The 26358-nt window shown below is 40.1% G+C and overlaps 1 protein-coding gene across 22 annotated transcripts in view; it reads left to right on the plus strand.

Annotated features, from left to right (window-relative positions):
- Nucleotides 1–26358, plus strand: part of LOC138761720 (ras-associated and pleckstrin homology domains-containing protein 1-like) — a 285406-nt gene that overhangs the window by 192712 nt on the left and 66336 nt on the right. For 20 of the 22 annotated variants that reach the window (XR_011356453.1, XR_011356454.1, XM_069934330.1 and 17 more), the window contains 2 exons: nt 14500–14574; nt 19759–19836. Coding sequence is in view for 20 of the 22 variants with exons in the window: in XM_069934330.1 (XP_069790431.1) it covers nt 14500–14574; nt 19759–19836 (153 nt within the window). In the remaining 2 variants the exon portion in view is untranslated. The remainder of the gene's footprint in view (nt 1–14499; nt 14575–19758; nt 19837–26358) is intronic. The other 2 variants (XM_069934332.1, XM_069934346.1) reach the window with 1 other exon arrangement.

Raw genomic sequence — 26358 nt, forward strand, 5'->3', positions numbered from 1 at the left:
TGATATCAAAATTACAGTATTTTTTCAATCGTTGCCTAATTGCTACCTAAAAATTTCTTTAAATTATTGAATAATTACATAAGGCAATTCCTATGGAATACTAAAGTGCCAAGAATTTCATTGGAAAACCTAGCATGGGAAAATAAATTGGGAGGATTTAGACATATGGACTTTTAAGAAATACTATTTATCAGCACAAGCAAGATTTTTATCATTCTTTTTTTGAAGAAAACAGTCCCCCTTCTTGGATTTGAATGGGATTGAATTTGATAGAAGAAACAGCAAAGAATTTATTTATGTTAATAACAAAAAAGATAGATAACCATATAACTGTTTACGGAGCGGAAACAGGCCATGTCGGCCCTTCGAGTCTGCACCGTTTCACTAGAAAAACTCCACTAGCTCAACCCTCTCGCTCTCCGCCCATAACCCTCCAACCTCCTCACCTCCATGTACTCATCCAACCTTCTCTTAAATGACAGAAGGGACCCTGCCACAATGATCTTATTTGGAAGATCATTCCATTCTGCCACCACTCGCTGAGTGAAAAAGCATCCTTTAATATTTCTCCTAAAGTTTTGCCCCCTTACCCTTAACTCATGCCCTCTTGTTCCAACCTCCCTTGCCCTCAGGGGAAAGAGTTTGTTTATGTCAAATATATCTATTCCTTTCATAATTTTAAATACCTCTATCAAGTTCGCTCTCAGTTGTCTACATTCCAATGAATAAAGTCCCAGTCTCCTTAATCTCTCCCTGTAATCCAGATGGTGTAAGCCATCCTTATAAACCTTCTCTGCAGCCTCTCCACCTTATCTATATCTTATCTATAATTTGGAGACCAGAACTGAGCACAGTACTCCAAACCAGGCTTCACCAATGCCTTAAACAGCTGCAGCATCACTTTCCAGCTCCTATACTCTATACTGTGACTATACTGTGAAGGCCAGCATACCATATGCCTTCTTAACCACCCTGTCTACATGGGAATCCACCTTCAGTGAACTCTGTACCATAACCCCAGGTCCCTCTGCTCCTCTGCGGGCCTCAATGCCCTCCCCTTAACTGCATATATCCTATTCTGGTTATTTTTAACGAAATGCAGCACCTCACACTTGTCTACATTGAATTCCATCTGCCATCTTTCAGCCCACTCTTCCAAACAAACCAAATCCTTCTGTAATCCAAGAAAACCTATCCACCTCTCCCCCTATTTTCTTATCATCCGCATATTTGCTTACCCAGTTAACCACACCCTCCTCTAAATCGTTAATATAAATGATAAACAACAAGGGACCCAGAAATGATCCCTGAGGCACTCCACTTGTCACAGCCTTCCAACCTGACAGACAGTTGTCCACTATGACTCTCTGCTGTCTATCTTCCAGCCACCTCTGGACACATGTCACAATCTCTCTACTAATTCCTAGTGACTGAACCTTCCTTATTAACCTTCCATGTGGAACCTTATCAGAAGCCTTACTAAAATCCAAATAGATCACATCAACCACTCTACCTTCATCCACGTTTTTTGTCACTTTCTCAAAAAACTCAACAAGGTTCGTCAAACACGACTTTCCTTTTACAAACCCATGCTGGGTGCCCCTAATCAATCCCTGCCTGACCAGATATGTATATACACTATCTCGAAGAATATTCTCCTTAACCTTCCCCACCACCGAAGTCTAACCTACTGGCCGATAATTACTTGGCCTACACTTAATGCCTTTTTTAAACAACGGAACTACATTCACAACCCTCCAATCCCGTGGTACTACCCCTCCTCCAGTGATCTTTGAAAAATCACTGTCAGTGCCCCTGCTATTTGTTCCCTCCTTCCTTTCCTTTGGCTTGGCTTCGTGGACGAAGATTAATGTCCACGTCAGCTGCAGGCTCGTTTGTGGCTGACAAGTCCGATGCGGGACAGGCAGACATGATTGCAGCAGTTGCAAGGGAAAATTGGTTGGTTGGGGCTGGGTTTTGGGTTTTTCCTCCTTTGTCTTTTGTCAGTGAGGTGGGCTCTGCGGTCTTCTTCAAAGGAGGTTGCTGCCCGTCGAACTGTGAGGCGCCAAGATGCGCGGTCTGAGGTGATATCAGCCCACTGGCGGTGGTCAATGTGGCAGGCACCAAGAGATTTCTTTAGGCAGTTCTTGTACCTCTTCTTTGGTGCACCTCTGTCTCGGTGGCCAGTGGAGAGCTCGCCATATAACACAATCTTGGGAAGGCGATGGTCCTCCATTCTGGAGACGTGACCTACCCAGCACAGTTGGATCTTCAGCAGCGTGGATTCGATGCTGTCGGCCTCTGCCATCTCGAGAACTTCGATGTTGGAGATGAAGTCGCTCCAATGAATGTTGAGGATGGAGTGGAGACAACGCTGGTGGAAGCGTTCTAGGAGCCGTAGGTGATGCCGGTAGAGGACCCATGATTCGGAGCCGAACAGGAGTGTGGGTATGACAACGGCTCTGTATACGCTAATCTTTGTGAGGTTTTTCAGTTGGTTGTTTTTCCAGACTCTTTTGTGTAGTCTTCCAAAGGCACTATTTGCCTTGGCGAGTCTGTTGTCTATCACGTTGTCGATCCTTGCATCCAATGAAATGGTGCAGCCGAGATAGGTAAACTGGTTGACCGTTTTGAGTTTTGTGTGCCCGATGGAGATGTGGGGGGGGGGGTGGCTGGCTGATGGAGGACCTCAGTTTTCTTCAGGCTGACTTCCAGACCAAACATTTTGGCAGTTTCCGCAAAACAGGATGTCAAGCGCTGAAGAGCTGGCTCAGAATGGGCAACTAAAGTGGCATCGTCTGCAAAGAGTAGTTCATGGATGAGTTGCTCTTAGGTCTTTGGTGTGAGCTTGCAGGCGCCTCAGATTGAAGAGACTGCCATCCGTGTGGTACCGGATGTAAACAGCGTCTTCATTGTTGAGGTCTTTCATGGCTTGTTTCAGCATCATGCTGAAGAAGATTGAAAAGAGGGTTGGTGCGAGAACGCAGCCTTGCTTCACGCCATTGTTAATGGAGAAGGGTTCAGAGAGCTCATTGCTATATCTGACCCGACCTTGTTGGTTTTCGTGCAGTTGGATAACCATGTTGAGGAACAACATGGTTGTTCCCTAACCTCCCTTAAAGTTCTGGGAAAAATGCCATCAGGACCAGGATTCACAAACCTATATTAATACATATGATTACAATAAGATAAGAAATAAATGAGTGTATTGGGGAAAAAAAAGCAGGTATATCATTAAGAAAACCATTATGTACAAAGTCGCCAAGAGTAGTGGGAAACTGAAGGATTGGGAAAATTTTAGAAGGCAACAAAGGACAACTAAATGAGAAATAAGGAAAGGGAAAAAGCATTATGAAGGTAAAGTAACACAAAATGTAAAAACAGATAACATAAATTTTTATAAATACATAAAACTGAAGATGGTGGTTAGTCAACATAGGTCCCTTGGAAAAAGAAAGGGAAATTAACATTGAGTAATGAGGAAATGGCTAGACGTTGAACAGATATTTTTGTCAGTTCATGGTGGAAGACATGTCCAGCATTCCAAAGAGTGGTGTTAGGGATGCGTAGGGAGGTGAGGGCCTTGATAAAATAAATGTTACAAAAGAGTTAGTGATGATCAAACTAATGGGATTGAAGGCGAACAAATTCCTGGTCCTGATGAGATGCGTCATAGGGGACTGAAGGAAATGACAGGAGTTATAGTCGATGCGTTGGTAATCATTTACCAAAATTATCTGGATTCTGGGCAGGTCCCAGCGGATTGGAAGACAGCAAATGTCACACCACTTTTTAAAAAAGGGATGTAGGCAGAACACGGCCAATTAGCTAACGTCTGTAGTTGGGGAAAATGCTTGAAGCTGTCATTAAGGATGAAATAGCGAAACATTTAGAATGATGAGGCATTCGCAGCATGGATTCAGAAAGAGCAGGTCTTGTTTGAAGAACTTGCTGGACTTCTTTGAGTATATGTGTGCAGTAGATAGAGGGGAACAGGTTGATGTTGTATATTTAGATTTCCAGAAGATGTTTGATAGGTGCTGGACAAGAAAATTATCAATAAGATCCAGATGAATGGAGTCGAGGGAAGTATAATGGTATGGACTGAGGATTGGTTAACTGTCAGAAGGCAGAGAATCAAGATAAATGGGTGATTTTCTGATTGGCAGACAGTGGTAAGTGGGGGGGCCGGCGGGGTCAGTGCTGGGCCCGCAGCTGTTCACAATTTACATTGATGATTTGGAAGAAGGGACAGAGTGTCGTGTAGCCAAGTTTGTGGATGATACTAAATTGAATGGAAAAGCAAATTGTACAGGGGATGTGGAGAGGCTGCAGAAGGATATATTAAGTTAAGTGAGTGGGCAAAGGTCTGGCAGATGCAATACAATGTTAGTCAATGAGATGTCATCCACTTTGGAAGGAAAAATAGAAAGGAAGATTATTATTTAATTATTATTTAAATGGTGAAAAACTGTAGCATGCGGTAGTGCAGAAGGACTTGGAGTGCTTGTGCATGAATCACAATAAGTTGGGAGCAGGTACAACTGATTATAAAGCAGGTAAATGGAATGTTGGACCATCGCTCAAGAAATTGAATTCAAGAGCAGGGAGATCTTGCTGCAACTGTACAAGGTACTGGTGAAGCAGCAGCTGGAGTACTGTGTGCAATTCTGGACTCCATACTTGAAGAAGGTTATACTGGTCTTGGAGGCAGTCCAGAGGAGGTTCACCAGGTTGATCTCGGAAATGAGGGGGTGTACCTACAAGGAGAGAGAAAATCACCTGGGATTATACTCACTCGAAATCAGTATGGATATTAACATTACAGGCTTGAGGTAATAAGGAAGTCGGTATTGCACTTCTTTGTGGCCATGCATGAAGGTGAGAATTTGTGAAATATTTGTGTAACATAAGAAATAGGAGCAGGAGTAGATCATTTAGCATCTTGCATCTGCTCTGTGGTTTAACAAAATTCTGTGTTCCATCTCAAACCCCATTTTGCCTAATTTCAGTATCCTTAGATTTATTTAATACCCATAAATCTGTATTGAACGTAATCATTGATCCTCCACAGCCTCCTGGAGGTGGAAACTAACAAAAAATATTGAGATTAGGACTGGAAATTGGAGGAATGTCTTCGCTTCAACTCCCAAAACACTAATATATTGTCTTGAACTTTAGCCTTGACTAGAAACCTTCCATTTATCTTGTCTAAATACACCACATCAATAGGTTACCGCCTCATTTACCCTGCTAGCCATTTTGCAAAAAGATTCTCTTGATTGATTAAAACCAACTTCTTTTTCATGAAAATATGTTAATCCCACACAGATTGTTAGTTTCCAAGTGTCTTGATATTGTATCCTTCATCAGAATTTCTCTACAATTTATGTCAGACTAATAAGTCAATAGTTCCAGTTTTCTCTCTCTTGAATCGTGAGGTTACATCTACCATTTTAGCATCATTAGGAAAGTTCCTGAATTTGTAGAATTTTGAAAATTTTAATCAGGATAACCATTCTGTCCATAGCACCTATTTCAAAACTTTGGGAATAGATCATTGGGTCTTTGGAGCACATAAATTTTACAGATTGATAAATTTCTATAGAAGTCTTTTGTTAACAATATTATTAGTTTTTATTTATTTATTTGTGTTGGACCTCTGGTTTTCCATTATTTCGGGGATTTTTTGTGATTTCTTTGAAGTTGCACACTTCATTTCATTGGTTTTCCATTACAAATCTTTGTTTTTCTAAGTGTTACGGAGTCCAGCGGACCCCGAAAACCAGCAGCAAGATATTCACTACAACACAGGGTTACTTAAACAAAAGTTGTATTTAATTATATTTGAACAAGAAAACAGAATTAAACTTTAACTTATTATTAACCTACCTAACTACTTAATCCCCCCTCTAATACTAAGCGTAGGTGTGTGTAATGTATATTTAAGATTAGAAAATTTCTTTGGATCACAGTCCAATCTCACTGGTTGCAGGCAATTCTTGTACTGTGCACAGAAGTTAGCATTAACAAAGTTCACCACTCAGGAGGGTTCTTGCTGGTTTGCAGAGAGAGAGATTCCTTTTCCAGGACATCCGCAACTGATTCCTTCTCAATCAGTCTTGCTGACGAAACTTGCCCCTTTCAGGGTTCTCCAGATGATCCTCTTTCTTTCAGGTCACCTTTCAGACCACCAGCCTTCTCCTTTGACCAGGCAGCCTTCCAAAGTTTGCCAGCTTTGTCCTTCTGGATCTGATTTCTGTCTCTCCTCTCTCTCTCTCTGTTTCACACCCTCCCTCTCTGAGAACAAAACTGTTCTCTTCTGCCTGCAAAGATCACATGCTCTCCCAAGCAAGCTGCTGTGGATACTTTGCTGCCTCCTGCAAAAAGCATTCTGCAAAAAGTCCTGCAAATATTCTCTGTTTTAAAATGTGTGTGTGCAAGCTGTTTTAACAATTCCTCCCAAACCATCTCTAAATACTCTGTCATATAAGTTTCTGGTTAGTCTTTTCCTTTTTTTAATGTCTATATAAAACCTTATAGTTTATGTTGTGGTTCCCTTTAGTTTATTCTTCAATTCTATTTTTCCTTTCCTTATCAATTTTGGGCAATCAAGTTGAATTAATATTCATGTTTCATTCGAGGCAGGAAGAGGATGAATTCCATTCCATGACTGTAAATGGTTTATATAGATGTCAAAGGAGAAATCAGAAATGGTTAAAGATGGTTTATGTTGTCAATATGAAGGAAATTACTTTTTTTTCCAAACAAGTAAACACAGTTAAACTCTAATGCAGCTGTTCAGAAATCCCAATGGTTCAGACCCTGGCTCTCTGAGAGCTGATTCCCATACTCTTTGTCACATATCAGAACCCAGGTTTGTAAAAAGAAGTGCATTTAAAAATGTGTTGGAAATTTCAAAGGAATAACATCCAAGATTCTAGAAAATCTTGTTGGACACCACTAAAGTCACTGAATTTTGCATATCAGGATTGTCAAAAATAGTAATGATAGGTGAAACCTTGCTTTGGTGAGGAACTTTTGAAGATGCTGAAGAATCTTGCCATAGTATCACTGGATAAGTTAACAGTGGGACCGTGAGGAAGAAATTGTGAAGATTAGGAATAACCAAATCAATAAATATTGAAAAAATGCTATTTATATTAGCAGACGAAAAGTAAAAATGACCTCAGATGACTTTCCCAAAATGGTAGAGAGAGCTGGGAACTGATCAATTTTTCATTTAAACTTTGGAAATGGGATTTTGTCTGTGTGTAGGCAAATTTCCTACACTATAGCAGGATTGCACTTCAGAAAGATTGTAAAAAGAATTAGATAAACACAGGTCAAATGCTTTCAGAATGAAGCAAAGAAGAATTCCATATTTTTCCCAAATTTCCTTACAATATAAAAGAAGTCAATTTTGGACCTTCAACTCAATGTTAGCTTGTGAGGAGCTCCAGTCCTCCACTAATTTTTCACCAACTTATTCTCGCTTCATTCCTGTTCCCCTCTTTGGTCCTGTCCATGCCAGCCCCACCTTCTACACAGTGGGGGAAATTTACAATAGAAATTTAGCTACCAACCTGCAGGTCTTGTGGAGGAAATCAGAGAATCCAGATGAAATCCACAGTCACAAGAGGAACATGCAGACTCCACAAACTGTACTGGAGGTTTGGATTGACTTCCGGTCACTGACATTTTAAGGCAGCAGCTCTTTTAGAGGTTGATAAATGGCAGCAATAAATAAAATTAAAAATATAGATGAGTTAATTCAAGTTGGTTGTGGAAAACTTTCCTGAGTCCATGCTATATAATTTTTAAATAATTAGTAGAACATGAATTTGTAAAGAACAAGTTGTTTTTGATTAAAGTCCTACTTAAGATGTTTGTATCAGTAAAAGAAGTTATGTTTGACTTATTTTACATTCACTAGCAAGAAGAATCACCCTCTCCAAATCTACCTTGAAGAGATTCCTCATAATCCTCTATATTTCAGTCAAGTCTCTTATTGTTCTAATCTCCAGAAAATACAAGCCTTTCCTTGTAAAATACCCTTTCCATTCTAGGTATGAATTTAATAAATCATCCGCAAACAGTTTCCAACATATTAACATTTTCCCATTTGTAAAGCATACCTCAATTCCCCCAGCAATAGACAACATTTTGTTGACTTCTCATTACTTCATATACTATTTCTTTCAAAATCATGCATTACTGCACCCAGACCCCTCTGCATTTCATCTCTTTGCAACTTTGTCTTGCACTCTACACTTTCCCTCAATATTTAAGCTTTTTGTCACTGTTGTATTCTGTCCAATTTTTTCAGAGACACAGAATGATAACAGATCCTTACAGCCCATGAACCCATGCCACCCTATTATACTCGTGTGATTTCTGAACCTAATTACCCAATATATCTTTAGAAATCCTAGCAGTCATGGGGAGAACTTACAAACTAATTATAGACAATGGCATATTCAAACCTGGGTCACTGTTGTTGCATTGTGCTAACCACAACATTAACCCTGTCGATGTTTTGAATTTTCTGATCTCCTGCCCCTTCTTTGAGCAATGATATGTCTTCTCTTCAAATCTGATAATTTTAACTTTTGTGGTTAGGCACAGATGGTAGGTCCTCTCTTGAATTTTTCTCTCACACTTTGTTTACGTAGCTGGCTCCAGTGAATTTAGTTTCCCATCTCCTTTGGTTTCTTTGTCTTCTTTGTCATTGGAGCATTTACAACATTCATTTGCTAGAAATCTTCATCTTGCAGTCTGACTAGTTTTATGAAGTTGGATGTGAACAGATTGAAGTGTTCATTGGCTTCCATGAATAATTCAGGCAAAGCACACAGAAGTGGGGTATGGTTCTATGAGCCCTCTCAATCCATGGGATCTCATTCAAGTATTTCTCCACATCTTTCCATTTGGGAACTTAAGCTAGGGAACTTTTCTTGGTGTCTTAATTGGATATTGTTCTTAACCAGCTGACATTAAGGAAGTGAAAGTTTCCAGTTTTCTAGCTGAATCACAACTTCTTTTGAAAAATGAAATGTTGTGAAGTTGAAAATCTATGACTTGTATCTAATGCCTGGGTAGTAATCTTTGTAATCTGGCCAAGCAAATATGACTGGATTATTTCTTTATGATGGGACTTATTTGTCATATGGCAGAAGGATGGAGAAATAGGACAATAAGGTTTAAAAAAAATGAATGCAAGTGTAGCCAAATGAAAGCTTTGTTATGTTGCCTTTACAATGGTATTCTGAACATTCCATTGTTTTGTATTGGAATAGTTTAAACTTTGCTGCACATACAAAGTGAACATTCTGAACTAATGAGAGGAGCTGTACTCCATGCTATTTCCCATTACAGAGGCTGACAACAGTGAAGAAGTCAATACTGTTCAAGTAGTGCCACTGATTTACACTGCGAAATTGAAAAAGGTGCAGTACAAACTATCCTCTATCAGGTTGTGAACCACTGAACTCCACCACAAGTGTCATAGGATAGCTGGTGTGGGAGATGCAAATTATTTTGCAGGTATTGGAGAAGATACTTTTTAGATGGATTTATTTCACAATGTTGATGTAGTCTTAATATTTTACCTTGAGATGTTGAGAGTGGACATTTTCTTTAAATTGTTCATTGTAGTTTTGTATAACTGATTTTTCTGGGCAATACTGTTACAGTGCCATTGATCTGGGTTTGAATCTGGTGCTGTCTGTAAGTAGTTTGTACCTTCTCTCTGTGTCTGCATGGGCATCCTCTGGGTGATTGTTTCCTCCCACTCTTCAAAAAAAATGTACAGGGGTTGTAGGTTAATTGGGGTATTTGGGCAGAATGGGCTTGTGGGCTAGAAGGGTCTGTTATCTCGCTGAATGTTTAAATTTTAAAAATGTAATTCAAATGTTTTTAAAAATATAAGCTGTGGTACCATGCAGGCCAGATCAGTTAAGAAGAGCAGATTTTCTTTAACAAAAGAATCATTAAAATACTTGAATATTTAGAATCTGAGAACTTGGTAGCCACTGTTACTGTCCTGTTCTCCAATTGTCCACAGTTAAGTGAGATAATTACAGGCCAGTGATTCTTGCAGCAGTGGGAGAGAACTTGTTCAAGAAAATCCAAAAGGATAGGGTCCACGTCTATTTTGTAGGCAAATCCAAACTCATACAATTAATCGAGATTTTTAAGGAGGTATCTAAGAAGATTGATAAAGGCAGGGAAGTATGAGACAGTCTCCATGGACTTTAGAAAGATATTTGGCACGGTTCCACTGATCACAGAAGGTGATGGCTTGTAGTATGTAAAGCTAACTTGTTGAATGCATTCAAAATTGGTTTGGTCATAGGAAACAGAGGATAATGGTAGAAGGATGAGTGTAAAGCTGTCATCCGTGATTGTCTAAAGGATCCATATTGTTTGTGATATAATGTTCACCATAATGTTTGGGTCAAAGACACTTCCTTTATTTACCTCTTTGCTCCACAGTTTTAAATTTGTAATCAAACAATTCACTTGATTTAATGTGCACATTCCAGATTTTATTCAAGATTATTTGTATACATTTTGGTTTGTCCATGTCGAAATTACAGCACTTTTTCTACATAGTTCCCCCATTTCAGGGCGCTGTTTGAGGCATTTATGATTATGTGGGCAGGTATAAGAGAGCTCGGCTTGCTTCTCAGCTTTTAACCATATAACCACTTACAGCACAGAACAGGCCAGTTCGGTCCATTGATTACCTTTGAAGTCTGTAGTTGCCATTTTTCAACATGAGGACCAGAGTTGTGCCAATGAAAATCAAAGAAACCATTATGAGGCTGAAAAGCAAGAATAAAATAGTAAGAGACCCAAACCTTAAATTACCAAAATCAGCTGTTTGGAACATGATTAAGAAGAAAGAGCGTACTGGTGAGCTCAATAATCGCTAAGGGACGAGTATTCCAAGGAAGATCTCCACTGCTGATGACAGAAGAATTCTCATCATAATGAAGAAAAATCCCCAACCGCCTGTCCAACAGATCAGAAACACTCTTCAGGAGCCAGGTGTGGATATGTCAATGACTACTGTCCGCAGAAGACTTCATGAACAGAAATACAGAGGCTACACTGCAAGATGCAAACTTCTAGTTAGCTACCGAGATAGGATGGCCAAATTACTGTTTGCCAATAATTATTTTAAAAAGCCTGCAGAATTCAGGAAAAAGATCTCGTGGAAAGATGAGACCAAGATAAACCTGCATCAGAGTAATGGCCAAAGCAAAGTGTGGAGGTGTAAAGGAACTGCCGGAGATCCAAAGCCTACCACCTCAACTGGTGATGGGGGTATTATGGCTTGGGCATGAATGGCTTCCATAGATACTGGAATTATCTATGTTGATGATGTAATTGCTGATGGCAGTACCAAAATGAATTTTGAGATGGCTAGAAACATTCTATCTGCTCAAATTTGAGCAAATGCCTCCAAACTCATAGGGTGGCACTTCATCTTACAGCAAGACATTGATCTCAAACACTGCTAAAACAACAAAGGAGTTTTACAAAGTTAAAAACTATAAAATTCTTGAATAGCCAAGTCAGTCACCTGATTAAGGTGGCTAGATGTCTGGTTTTAGGCCGGACAGTCTGGCTTTTGAGCCCTCTGTCCGTCTGGTACCACCTCGAGCTGAGTATTAATTTCTCCTCCATTTGTTGGTCCTACACCCCTAAATGAAGGATTAATTAAGTGGCATGAATGGCACTTACCAGTTAAATGTGGTGTGCTCAGCCATGTTTCTTCTCGCGCAAGTGTTAATTTGCGCATGCGCGATGAGGGGGGAAATGCGACGGCAGCTCATGAAGTTTCGGTTGGCACATGTGCGATGAAGGGGAAGTAAGGGGACAAGCCCCGAAACAAGCTGGAGCTGAAGATGGCTGCAATTGAGGCCTGGCAGAGCATCACCAGCAAAGATACTCAGTACCTGGTGATGTTTATGAATCACAAACTTCAAACAGTTATTGCATGCAAGGAATAAGCAACAAAATACTAAACATGACTACTTTAATATGTGTACCATTGCTAAGTCCAATATTATGGTGTCCTGAAATGAAATGAGGGGACTATGTATAAAAAATGCTGTAATTCTACATGGTCAAACCAAAATGTATACAAATAACTTTGAATAAAATCTGGAATGTGCACTTTAATTACATGTGAATTGTTTGATTACAAATTTAAAACGGTGGAGCACAGGGGCAAATAAAGGGAAAAAAGTGTCTGTCTCAAACATTATGGAGGGCACTGTATATCAAAGACTTAGATGTAAATTTTGGAGGCATGATTGATGTTTACATATAGCACAAAAGTTAGTTGGTGGTGGTGTGGATGGTGAGGAAGGCTTTTTAAGTTGACAGCAGGATTTTTGTCAGATGTTAAGTTGGATTGAGCAATAGCAGATGGAATTTAATCAGGAGTAGGACAAATACAGTAAATAGTAAGGCACAAAGAAATGTTAATAAACAAAAACCTTGGGGTTTAAGTCTACAATTTTCTGAAAATGACTGCACAGGTAGGATGATAAAGGATACATAGGATCTTGATAAGTCTGGCCATACAATGTAAAAGTTGAGACGTTATAGTACAACTTTCTAAAATACTGTTTAGATTGCACAGAGTATTTTTATGTGCAATTCAAGTTGCTACACTAGAGAAGAGATTTGGTTGCCTGGAGAGAGCCCTGAGAAGATCACTAGGACTTGTTGGGCTTATTTTGTGGTAGTGAAATTGAATACAGTCACTATGAGATATTGAGATAGACAAGCCATGGAAGAACATAGGCCTAATGCAGGCAAATGGGATTTGTCCAGATAGGCAGAAAGGATGACATGGATGTAGTGGGTAGGGCCTTTCTATGACTCCATGAAATGTACAGGATTAAATACCTTTTTTTAATCAATTTTCCAGTCTCTTTCAAAGTATGATTTAAGTTTGAATGGGTTTGCAATTTTTAGTGCTGAACTGTAATCTCTCTATACAGCTCCCAGAAGGGTTGAGGGGAAAATGTGTGCATAGAACAAATTGAAGTTTTTTCATCTATAATAATTTTTAACTTTCTAAAATACATCTGATGTGGAGAAAAGTTTCTTAAGTTCGTGTTTTTGCTCACTTATTAATCGAAACCCTGAGGAGTACTCATCACTTTTAACAAACTGACAATTATTACTGTCATTTCAAAATCTGCAAATATTAGGTTGATGATTATTACTTGTTGGCTTTTACTTAATTATCCTATATATGTATTCAATATATATGCAATCTCTTTATTTCAATGTAGTTAAAAATTATTATGGGATGGACAACAGGGATTCTGATTATTTTATTATGATTTTGTTACCTAAGTGGGGTAAATGATAAGTTTTTACCTATCCCATAGTTCTTCTTCTGTATTAGAAAGGGTCACAACTAATTTAATATCTAGAATTAGTACCAAAAATATTACTCAGCATTGAGAATTTGGGGAAAAAAAACATGTAATATATATCAAGTTCCTAAGTTTATTACATGTTAAATGTGGACTATTAATTTTATTATTATCTCAATATGCTTTTAGGAAACTGCATTAATTTTTACTTCACTGTCTGTGTTTCTCCATGAATGGTCTTGTCATTAAACCTTAAAATAATTCAACACCACAAGTATCAGTTGGCCCAGGGACAGTTCCTTGAGAGTCCACCCTATTAGTGTCACCAAGAGTATTATAGTTGAACACATTTGTTAATTATTACAGTTTCCACACAATCTTTAGAATGATGATCCTGATCACTTCTCGATGATAAAAATACCTTCAGCCAAAATCAGTTCATGAAATTTGAGTTTCAAGTTTGGCAATCTACGTTCAAAATCTTGGAACACTTGACCTGTGGGTAAACCAAAATTAATGTTAGGAGTTCCTCATAAGATACTCAACAAAGACCTGGACTTAATAAGTGACCTTCATCATTGTTTTGAAAATGGTACACCACGAGATAGAATTACATTCCAGATAAATATGGATTTTTCATTGATGAGAACTCTTTCTGAATGGCCTCCTCCAAATGGGAAACCAATACATTCAAATACTTACTTCCATTAGGAACAGCTAGTATGTGCTCCCTGTATTTGACTGGAAAATGAAACACTTGCAAGTGAAAGGAAATCCTATCTTCAAACATTTCAAAAGTAGTTTACGACTTCTCATGTCATTCCCTGAAAAAATACAAGGCTGAATATGAACCTTTATTGTAGAGGTACTAAGTATGACATAATTCTGTAATATTCTGATAAAATGTCTGTTGAGCACTAATGATGTTTAAAAATATATTAATGTGTTATAAAAAAATTGGTGTCAAGTGGTTTGCTTTCGAATTGCTTTTCTGTTATGAGTAGATTTCTTTTTATTCTAACCTTGCACATATCATTTTTTTTAAATCACTGCACTGATTTATTTTTCTCTCTTTATTTCCTGCACAAAGCATTCCTATCTGGACAGGGAAACGTCAATCATTTTGAGAAACATAGCTGGGAAACCTTCTCATTTGCTGACCAAGGTGAAGCGCATCTTCCAACCTGCATGTGATGAAACCCTGTAGGTAGAATGAATAACCCTGTGACTTGTCATCATTCCGTGCCCTCTTAATCTACAACTATCAAAAAAATCATTTTCCATTTCCTCAATCTCTTGAAATATATTGATCAAGATCTTGAGACTGGTTATACCCAGCTTGTGTTGCTGTATCGCCACCAGTAATTGGTTTATTAATTCTTCCTGCTTGTGACCCATCCTTTCCTCCCAAAGATGAATGTAAAGCAGGTTTTGTCTTGAATTCCTTTTAGTATTTGTGCTTTTCAGAAACTTGCTACTTAATTGGGTAGGTGCATGAGAACATCATGAGTACCTGCATGCAACCCCTTTGCAACCTTTCAGTGCATTTTCTCTATAATTCAGAAAGGAATTTTCTCTTGGCCTTTGTAAACCTTTCAGTCTTTGTCATTCTGTCAACCTGCGTTAAGTTATGTACAAGTTAACAATACTAAGGAAATGACAACATGTTCTATGCCAATGAAAAGTGTCAATGTCTGGCCAATATTTTGCAGCATCATTTAAATTCAAAATTAGCTCAACTGACTTGCCATTGTGAAACTTATTACTGCTAATAAATTTAATATGCACTTAGAGCTCAATTTTTTTGACTTAGATAATTTTCTAATTTCAAAGATTGCACGTGGAAAAGATAAAGGTGTTTATTTGGTTGCCTTGTTTAATTGTTCTAAGAACATAAGATTGTCAATTTTCATCTTAACTTGTATCAAAAAGTTCAATGCTGTTGGCTTCAGAAGCCTGCATCCACATAATGCGTGGTTGATCAAATATTTGTGATTTCCTGATTAGCTGAGATAAGTTTTTACTTTTGGAGCAACTCATTAAAGAATCCTCATGAAATTTCAAAACTACATGAATTGCTTGCCTACAATTCCATTTCTTATTTATCAAGATTCCATGTGAAATAGATCCATTTGCACTGTTTAATATCTAAATAATAGATCCAGAGCCAGATTTTTTTTACTTTAAGCAGCCATTGAGGTTTCTCCAATTGCTTTTTGGGTAGAGGCATTGAATTATGCTGATGCAGAGAGGTCTAACTATGTAATGGGTTATCTGATACAGCTAGAGAACATTACTGATGGATTAACTAGGTCAGGCTAATATTAAAAAAATTGGATCTCCCAGATTTGGTAAAAAGAATGCACGTGTCAAGGTATCAAATGAGATCAAGATTTGCGTCAGAGATCAACCCTGTGGACAAGTGAGGTTGACCAGTGGCTTAGGATAGCTGCAACAATGATGTGATTGAGGAAGAGAAGAAATGTTGCAATGTCACAGAAGACTATTCAGCTTGTGGTGCCTATGTAGTCCTCCATGCATGTTTCCCATGGGTCTGCAACACATTCTCTTTCTATTATGTGCCAATTCAATTCCCTTTTGTTTCCACCATTTATAGCTTGTGAATTCCCCATCAAAATTATTTTTAAATTTCTCTCCTTGCATCCTTCTTGTTATCTTTTATCCATTTGATCCAAGTTTAGGTGGGATCAATTGAAGAAAGTCTCCTGGAGAAATTTATTCCCAGCAGATTAAAATAATCCAGCAATCATTTTGATTAGATTTTGCTGTTTCCTGACTTCTACATAATTTCACTGACTCCACTCTCCTGTCTGCATCACATGCAGTCCATTGATGGCAGTCAGCAAGCTGTTTTAAAGCTTCTGCTGCATATTTCCGTGAAGCTGAATCTCAAAGGTCATTTGCCTGAAAAGTAGACTACTTGCAGTAAAGACTTTTACCTATATGTAATGGCTCACCTGACTACTATATGAATGGAAATCTAGTGGGGACAAACTATCTTCTGAAAATTGTTTTGCTTTAACAGATCAGTTAGTGAATCCATTTCTGGAAGCAGCTGTTCCTAGTTAAATACAATCTGCAGGAGGAACTCAGCAAATCGAGTCACATCAGAATGGTCAGCATTTTGATCTGAAACTCTTTATCAAGATCTCTTCTCCTTCTCTGCATCGATGCTGTTTGATCTCTGACAAACACCAGAATCTCTCAATAAAGGGTATCAGCTCAAAATGTTGATAATTAATTTTCTCCCACTGATGCTGCTTGGCCCGCTGAGTTCTTCCAGCACATTGTTCAATTTTAGATTCCAGCATCTAGTCTTCTGTGTGATCCTTAGTCACAGCTGACTTCTATTGGAATGGCTATTATAGTCAATTTAGTTAGATGTGGAGGAATTCTAGGCATTTTACTATTGATACAGTTGGTGGATTTGTATTACTGCGCATGGGAATACACCATATAATATGAGAATGTACATCATATACAGCTAAAAGTTTGGCATTTTTGCATTGTCTTCAAATTCTTTTTAAAACTCTTGTCTCTGTTTAGATAGCTACAGGTACACAACCCTTTATCCAGAACTCTTGGGGGACATTGTTTTCGGAATTTTGGATTTTTCTGGATTTCGGAAATCCAGATTTAAGCCCACCCGAATTGTGCTGCAGTATCCACCCCCACTCCCTTCCAGTTGCCCTGCCTTCTCCCCCCACCCCACTCACGCTGCCGGTCCCCCCCTCGCCTGCCCGACTCACGCTGCCAGTTTCTCCCCTCGCTCGCCCGACTCACGCTGCCGGTCTCCCCCCACCTCGCCCGCCTGACTCGCACTGCCGGTCCCCCCCCCCCCCCCCTCCCGCCCGACTCGCGCTGCTGGTCTCTCACCCGCCTGACTTGCGCTGCTGCCTCTCTCCCCATTTGCTGGATTTTGGAGCTTTCTGGATTTTAGATGTCTGGACAAAGGATTGTGCACCTGTATTACCCTTGTAAGAAATCTCTGGACAGCTCTGCTTTTTCCCTTCACCGCAATGTGAGGAAATGCTACTTTGCTGGAACTCGTCAGAAGTGATTCCCCCCCCTTCAAAACAGGGTCTAGAATGCAAGAATTTTTGATTCAAGATCAGCTGCCGGAGGCATGAATATTCTTCCCTGCATAAATGGTGCTTGATCTGTGAAAATACTGGTATTTCTATGTTTAAATTGCAGTTTTTTTTTAACCTTCTTTAGCATTCTGAATGAGCAGACATTCAAAAAGTAAATTTTGTAGATTTAGACAGTGCAATTACTTAGCAGTATGATTATCCAGTTGTTTGACTAAAAACCACTTGCAGATGGCTGCTTGTTACGCTTACAAGTAGGTCCATGGGTGAAGTTCCATGCCAGAATCTAGCTCGTTTTAGAATAAATAATAACTTTTTTGAAGCAATTAGATCCCATCAATGCACCCTGTTGACTGGTTGAGATGCCTTGTAACATTTGGCTCAGAAGTCAGCTATAGTATGGTTTAAGCAGACTTGTACAGCAAATATTCCCCTCCATTTCCTGAATTTAAATTCATTTCAGAAAGGAGGAGGATTGCTACCCAGTGGATTAATCGTTAATGCTGATTGACGAATTGTGTTCAGGCTATTTGATCTCAACTTGATGACTAAAATGGGCCTCACTATCTTTGTCCTTTATTATAAATTAACTCTTTGGGAAGAGGGGACATGGAAGTCCAGTGAAGATGAGAGGAAGCTCATTTGTGTTGCACCCACAATAAGAGTCTGCCAACACATAATGCCATTGCAAGTTATTAAAAAATGATTGCCCATGAAATTCAATTGAGCACAGAAGAATTTGCTCAGATGAAAAGGGAGGTGATGAGATCAGAGGGTTTTAGACATTTTCTGAGGTCAAAATCTTTGGAGTGAAAAACCAATTTTAAAGTGAAATCCCAATGATTCAAGCACATGAACAGATATTTTTAAAGCATGCATTATAAAATTATGCAGTCTTCTGCTTTGTGAATATTTTAAAACTGTGAAGTTGCATTCTTCTCCATTGCTGTCTAACCTTTCTTGTATTCACTCCACAATTTGCTAATTTTCAGGGTTCCTGGTGGTGCCACAGCTTGGCCATCCTTTCAGGAGTTCTCTTAGGGGATGAGAGAGTTGCATCTTTAATCCTTACAAAAGATGCTTGAGTAATCACCAGGTGTTCAGGGAAACCCCCCTACCTTTTTTTTTTAACTTCCAGCGAGGATAGACCACAGTGGTAAACATCTAAAAGACTGTGATAGAGATACATAAAGTCTCTGATAATGATTAAGTTGCCTTATTACATTATCTGTTCAGTGCTCAGTCATTTATTTTATAGTAACTCAGTCATATTTCTTTTATTTTCCTTTGAGAGCTGAGGAAGGATCCTTTGAGACCTGCTTTCAAGCAAAATGCACAAGTTGATCATGTATAATGTCAAAATTTTAAAAATGCATTGTCCAAAGTGCTCTGTCTTATAGTATTTATTAACTGGCATCTGATAAATGCATGTAAGGTTTTTAAAAATTAAAAAGATGAGAATATTAATTGTTTCCATATGAGTGATGTGGTTAGTGAAGCAATCTGTTGCTGAGATTTTGTATTGTTCTTTGCCTAATTGGGATTTTGGGTAAGAACTTGGGTCATGTCATTATTTTAGTCGAGCAGTCTTTTGTGGCCTAGGATTATAAGCATGATGGTATATTCCCTAAATCATCCCAGCTGTTACAGTTAGTCATGCAAAGAAAAGTTGCTTTGAGCTAAATCCTGTCATTATACCTCTTTATACCATATTGGAACATGCAGGTAAACCCATGCTTTGTGATATAAAATATGGTTAACATGAAATAAGAATGAGAGCAAATGAAATTGAATTTATTTTTAATGTCTTGTTTTTAGAACACATTTGAAAGATTTTTTTTTTTAAATAGCATCTGTTACTATTTATCTTGAATGTGTATAATTTGGTTAAAAGCAAATGCAGTTTATTCCCTTAAAGGTATTGGTGGAACAAAAGAAAACAGCTTGACAAAAAAATCTCTTGGATAAGAATTTTGCTTTCCAGTGTATCTTGCACCATAAGCTGGGGAAAGCCTGGAGTAAATGTTATCACTTAAATCTGCCATACTTTAGTGCCATTCATTCAAACCCCTGTCAGATGCTGCAAGATTTGGGGATGTTGATTAAAATGACTAATTGCACAGTCCTGACTGGTCACAGGGAGTTCCTTTCCCTTCTGTTGTCGATTTGTATGGTGCATTCTGCCAGGATATTCCAGTGACTTGTTTTATATTAATTTGTTGATTGTGTATCTGCAGGAGGAGCAGGCTGCCAGACAGAAAGCAGAAAAAATTAGGGTAGCTTTGGAAAAGATCAAAGAGGCACAAGTCAAAAAGGTAAGAGGTGGGAAAGAGCAATGAAAAGTGTTTGCAAAGTATTTTAAAAAAAAGACTTTAAAAACATTCAGCACAGGGAGAGAAATATCTAACAATGGATTAGAAATATGAACAGTCTCATAGACACTGACTAAAAATAATTTGACGAGATGCTGTCTAGTCATACTACTTTCATTATTGCTAGACTTCTGATTGTGTTTTGGGATTGTCATTTCAAAAAGTGAGTTTGAATTGAGAATTTGAATGAAATTTAAATATGAAGGATTAAAAACATCGGAAAAATTGAAAAAGTTGTTGGCTCATCGTAAAAATTCCAAAGGTTCATTTTATGAAAGAAAGACCGTGAGATGAAGGAGCAGAATTAGGTCTTTGAGTTCTGGCTGATATTTTTATTTGAATATTTTATTTATGATTTTTCTAAACTCAGACAGTTCCAATAATTCACAATACGACTATCACATTCTATATTTGCATTTCTTCTACTGAGTCTGGTTTCAGTCCCCCTCCCCACCCCGCCACAACACAAAATAACAAAAAAACCAACGTTAACCATTTAAATAAAGAAACTTAACTTGCATGAAAAGGCAAAAACACTTATTTAACATTAAAAAAAACGCCAATGGCCGAGGACAAATAACAAATTAAAAAAGAGAAAGAAAGAAAAACATATTAACCACAAGATCTGTTGGAGCTCAACACCCGTCCTCCAGGTCTCTTACATTCATCTCCACTTACCCTGATTGGAATGGGGGCCCCCCCAGACCCCCGGTTACCCCCCCTCCCCAGGAGAGGAAGGACAAAGGGGGGGGGGTGCAGGTAGCAAAGCCCAGAAGACCACACTATATTCTTCCACCTTTGTAGCGCAGGTATAGTTGGCAGATTTTATGAAAAGTTTAATTTTTTTTTTCCTTAGATTATAAGCAACTTTCTGGCTGATGATCAATTTAATCTCATTCTCCTACCTTCTCCACATTATCTTTGATCCTATCAGCCTCTACTTCAAATAGACCCTATAACTTGGCCTTCACAGCCATCATTGGCAGGAAATTCACAGATTCTCCACCTCTGGCTGAAGAAATTTCCTCATCATCTGTGTTCTAAAGGGATGTCATTTTATTCTGAGCACCCTCTGGTCTTAGACTCTTCCACTGCTAGAAACATTATCTCCACTCCCATTCTATTCAGTCCTTTCAATATTCAGGAGGTTTCAATGGAATCTCCCTTCATCCTTCTAAACTCCAGTGAGTACAGACCGAGAGCCATCAAATGCTCTTCATGTTAAATCTCTTATCCACCTCCTATGGACCTGCTCCCATAGATATGGGGCCCATAACTGCTCACAGTACTCAAAATGTGGTCTGGCCTTGTAAGGCCTCAGCATGACATCTTTTGTATTCTAGTCTTCTTGAAATGAATGCTAACAATGCATTTGCCTTCCTTACTATTATGGTAAACCACTGTATATATGTTTTTGCTGTGTTAGTATTTGTTATAGTTTGTCTGGACACACCCCTTTGCTGACTGCCTGTGGCTTCTGCCACAGATCCATGAATAAAGGTGACTAGGCCACAGTTCGTTCTTCAGTCCAGGACAGTCAGCCAGCATGGACGTGTCTCCATTCTGTTGTTAATAAAAGCCTATCAGTTTCTATATAACTTCTAGCCCTTTGAAGTAATTGATAGTGCATCAATTTTAACAACAGTTTTCTTGATAATGGAGCAGATTTTTAAACCAGTAAAGCTGGAACACGACCCACAATTGCCTGATGCATTGCTTTGAAGCATTTCTGCAGTCCTCCCCTAGAGAACGACAGATTGCACTGCAAGTACATATTCCCTGGTATATTTGATGATCAGAGATGCTGAGACATACCCAGAGTTGATGGAAATATTGAAAAGCCAGTACCTGAGGAAGGTAAACAAGGTCTATGCTTGGCACCTCCTGGCTACTTGAAAACAGCGGCCTGGGGAATAGAGAGCCGAGTATCTTCAGGCCCTGTAAGCTCTCAAGACAAGCTTGCAGTTGCAAGGCTATGATGGCCACAGTAAACACAGAGGTCTTGATCAGAGATGCTTATGTGTCAGGCTCCAGATCCAGCTCTATTCAGCAGAGACTGTTGGAGCAGGGTGAGCTCAACTTATAGAGGGCAGTTGAACTAGCAGACATGCAAGAAGTGGCCCTCCAAAATATGGACGCCTACTCATCCTGATAACGCAGCCACCTCGTGGTTATTGCAGATGCCACCATCATGGGACATGGGAGAGCCACAAGCCTGTGGAACACCACCACTGTCATGTCCTGCCAGTGACCCAACTACAGCTGCTGTACTCCGCGAGCACCCGAAGTGCTATCTCTGTGGCCTGTACAAGCACCCTAGAAAAGGCTGTCTGGCGCAAGACGCAGTTTGCTCTAGCTGTGGAGAGAAAGGACGTTATGCCCTCTAAACCCAGCAGCGCCACGTTGGGCCACCATCTTGAACACTGCCATCTTCTCAACCCAGCAGCGCTGCTTAGGGGCTGCCATCTTGGATGCCGGCATCTTGGGATTGAACACTGAGCACTCCACTGCATCTACGAAGTTTGACAGCAATTCGACACTCGCCTCCATCATGCTGGATCAAGGAAGCCCTCACCAACTTACCAGATTGATGATGGGCATCAAGTTAAATGGTCACGAGATGAGCTCTCTGTTCAATAGTGGGAGCATGTAGAGCTTCATTCACCCCAACACAGTGCAGCGTTACTCCCTCGTGCTAAGACCAGCAAGCCACAAAGTCTCTGTAGCCTCAAAGTCCTATATGACAGATGTTCGTGGCTACTGGATAGTGTTTCTGACTTTGCAGGGCACAGACTACAAAGACTTTAAACTCCTGGTGATGCCACAGCTCTGTGCTGCCATGCTGCTGGGGCTGGACTTTCAAGTGTGATGATGGAGTACAATGGGCTCTACCCCCCCATACTGTCTGTAACCAGTAGTTTTTAAAACACCCACTGCACTTCACCTGCAAAAACCCCTCAGCCTCTCCCCCCCACCCCCACCCCACCGTTTCCAGCCAGCAACCCACAGATTGCCCACCGCACACAACCTGTGGCCTTTTAACCCTCAGGATCACCCATCCACCACAATGCGCTAACCTCACCCCCTACTGTAAACCCGTTGCCACCCAAAGTAGGCAATACAGTGCTGGGGACAGAGCCTTTATTAGGTTGGAGGTGTGGCAGCTACTGAATGAAGGGACCATTGAAGACAGCACCAGCCCCTGGAGAGCCAAGTGGTGGTGGTAAAGAATGGGAAGAAACACAGAACGGTCATTGACTACAATCAGACCATTAATAGATATTCACAGCTGGATGCATACCCTCTTCCCTGCATATCTGGCATGATAAATCAAATCGCTCAATATCAAGTATTCTTCACTATTGATTTAAAGTTGGCATACCACCAGTTCCCCATCTGCCTGGAGGACCGTCAATATGCTGCCTTTGAGGGAGATGGCGGCCCCTACCATTTCCTGAAGGTTCCCTTTAATGTCACCAATGGTTTCTCGGTCTTCCAGTGGGAGATGGACCAAATGATAGATCTGTACGAGCTGCAGACCGCATTTCCACATCTGGACACCTTTACAATTTGAGGCCACGGCCTGCAAGATCATGACATCAATCTCCAAAAATTTCTCCGGACCGCCAAACTCTTTAATCTTACATACATTAAAGATAACTGTGTATTTCACCTAACCAGCCTTGCTATCCTTGGCTGCGTTGTAGAGGACAGAGTCATTGGCCCTGACCCTGACCGCATCTGTCCTCTTTTGGAACTCCCCCTTCCCCACAAACTCGAAGCTCTGAAAAGGTGGCTGGGCTGCTGCTTCTGCTATGCCCAGTGGATACCCAATTATACAGAAAATTCAACACTCCTCTGTCATGAAGGAGGCCCAAGCCATTGTTGAGGCGATATGACATTGGAGACGCTGCTTCACCGGCAAACGACTTACCTTGCTAACTGACCAATGTGGTTTCAAATTCAACAATCAGCAGTGAGGTAAAATCAAAAATGACAAGATATTGAGGTGGAAAATCAAACTTTCCACCTACAATTATGATATCTTGTCTGGAAAACTCAATGATTTGTCCACATGCCCTATCCCATAGAACGTGCCAGCACACAAATAGACTGGTCACAAGCCCTCCCTAGTGACCTCTGCCACCCCAGAGTCACCAGATTCTTCCACTTTATCAAAGCCTGCAACTTACTTTTCTCCATCGAGGAGATCAGGGCTATGACCAGAAACTGCCAGGTCTGTGTGGAGTGCAAATTACACTATCAAATTTCAGCACATCTGATGAAGGCAACCAACCCCTTCATTGATGAGTACTCATGTTTCCCGTTCACCATCCTATGCCTGGAAATTCCCAGTCATCAAGGCCCTGCTTAACTCTGTTCTGGTACCCCTTCTATATCCATAGTGGCCAGGGGGATGTCCTCTTTTATGAGTGACGAGCTGCATCAGAACCTGCTGTCCAGAGCCAGGTTCCCCTGAGGGAATGGGCAAGTGCAAAGGGAGAACACCACTGTCTGAAAGGCCATCCATCTAGCCCTGATGTCTAGAGGCCTTCCATTGGCAACATGTCCTTCCTGATGTGCTCTACTCAATCAGATTGCTCCTATGTACTGCCACCAATGCCGCTCCACATATAAGATGTTTTCCTTCCTCAGGAAGTCCACTTCAGAGACCATACTGCCATCCTGGCTGACGTCCCCCAGGCCAGTCCTACTCTGGAAGCACGTGAGGAGCCATAAGTCTGATCCACTGGTCAAAAGGGCTCATCTCCTCCATGCCAACCCACAGTATGCCTATGTGGTGTACCCTGACAGGCACGAGGACACAGTCTCCGTTTGGAACGGTGCCTCAGGAGTTCTTGAGACCATTGCTGACCACCCTGTACCCCCTTCACCTACCACTACCCATAATGCACCAGGGTCATGGCATATTTCCCCAGTCCCAGTGGATGACATGCTAGATCCATCATTACGCATCCACCAAGCTGACGCCAATGACAACATACAGGTGTCCAGATCATGCAGGATTCAACAGCTGCACCACAACCGGTGCTACAACAGTTGCAGCAGTAGACCAATCCACCCAAAAGACTCAATTTGTAAGAACATTTAATTCACTTCCCCCCACCAGACTCTTTCTAAAATGAGGGGTGAATGTGGTAATCACTTTATATATGTTTTGGCTGTGTTAGTACATGTCTGGACATGCTCCTTTGCTGACTGTGCCTGTGGGTCCTTTCTCAGATCCCTGAATAAAAGCGACAGTGCCACAGCTCCCTCAGTCCAGGACAGTCGACCAGGATGGATGTGCCTCTATTCTGTTGTTAATAAAAGCCTATATTTTTCTATATAATTTCTAGTCATTTGAAGTAATTAATGGTGCATCAACTACTGACTCAACCTGCAAGTTAAACTTTAAGGAATCTACTCTAGAAGTCTCAAGTCCCTTGTGACCTCTGCTTTCAGAAGTATCTCCCCTATTTTTAAATACTGCTACTACTTTATTCCTTATTCCACAGTGCCGGACTGTTCACTTCCCTGCACTGAATTCCATCTCCCACTTCTTTGCCCATTCTCCTAATCTGTCCAAGCCCTCTGCAGACTCCCTGCTTCCCCAACACTTCCTGCCCCTCCATTTGTATCATTCACAAACATGGCCATCAATTCAGTCACCTAAATCATTTACAAATCACATAAAAAGTATTGGACCCCTCAGTGATTCTTGCGGAACTACTAGTCACTGGCAGCCAGCCAGAAAAAGTCTCCTTTATTACAACTCTTTGCCTTCTGCCAGTCAGCCAATCTCCTATCCATACTGGTACCTTTCCTGCTCCTATCTATTTTAGCAGCCTCTGTTTGGCACCTTGTCAAAGGCCTTATAAAAATGCAATTGAACAGTATCCACTGATTTTCCTTTGTTTCCTCTTGCTTATTACTTCCAAATGCAGTTTTGTCCACATAATTTAAGTCACACAACAAGGGTCCTATTAAGTGCACTCAGCTAATCTAGACTTCTTCCAGAAAAAAAGTGAAAAGGATTATCCTGATCTCCCATCCATATCTTTTACCAAGAAAATTAAATCTTTGGCATTTGACTGTTGAACTTTCAGCAGAGCGAATACTTTTCTCACACTTGAAAAAACACTCATTCTGGATTTAAAAAAACTTTTGATGAGGTAAATTGCTATGCTAGAAATCTTGAACATAGGTAAATCATTCAGGTACAGGAAATTAAAACCAGCAACAGTGGCTGGATCATTCAATTAAATTATTTTAACAGATTCTGGAATTAAAGATTTGTTTTTAGGCTGTTTCCCCACCCCTCACCACCCCCCAATCAAGGATGACTCCTTTCCACTGTGTTTCTGAGAGGACTAATGAGGTCAAAAAAGGAATCTGTAGGCTCTACCACAGGCAGGGCAAGGGTTATTTTTAGTTTGCTGAGTGGGTAGATATACCTTTAGA

The sequence above is a fragment of the Narcine bancroftii genome, chromosome 4, assembly GCF_036971445.1.
Source record: "Narcine bancroftii isolate sNarBan1 chromosome 4, sNarBan1.hap1, whole genome shotgun sequence".
Taxonomy (NCBI): Eukaryota; Metazoa; Chordata; class Chondrichthyes; order Torpediniformes; family Narcinidae; genus Narcine; species Narcine bancroftii.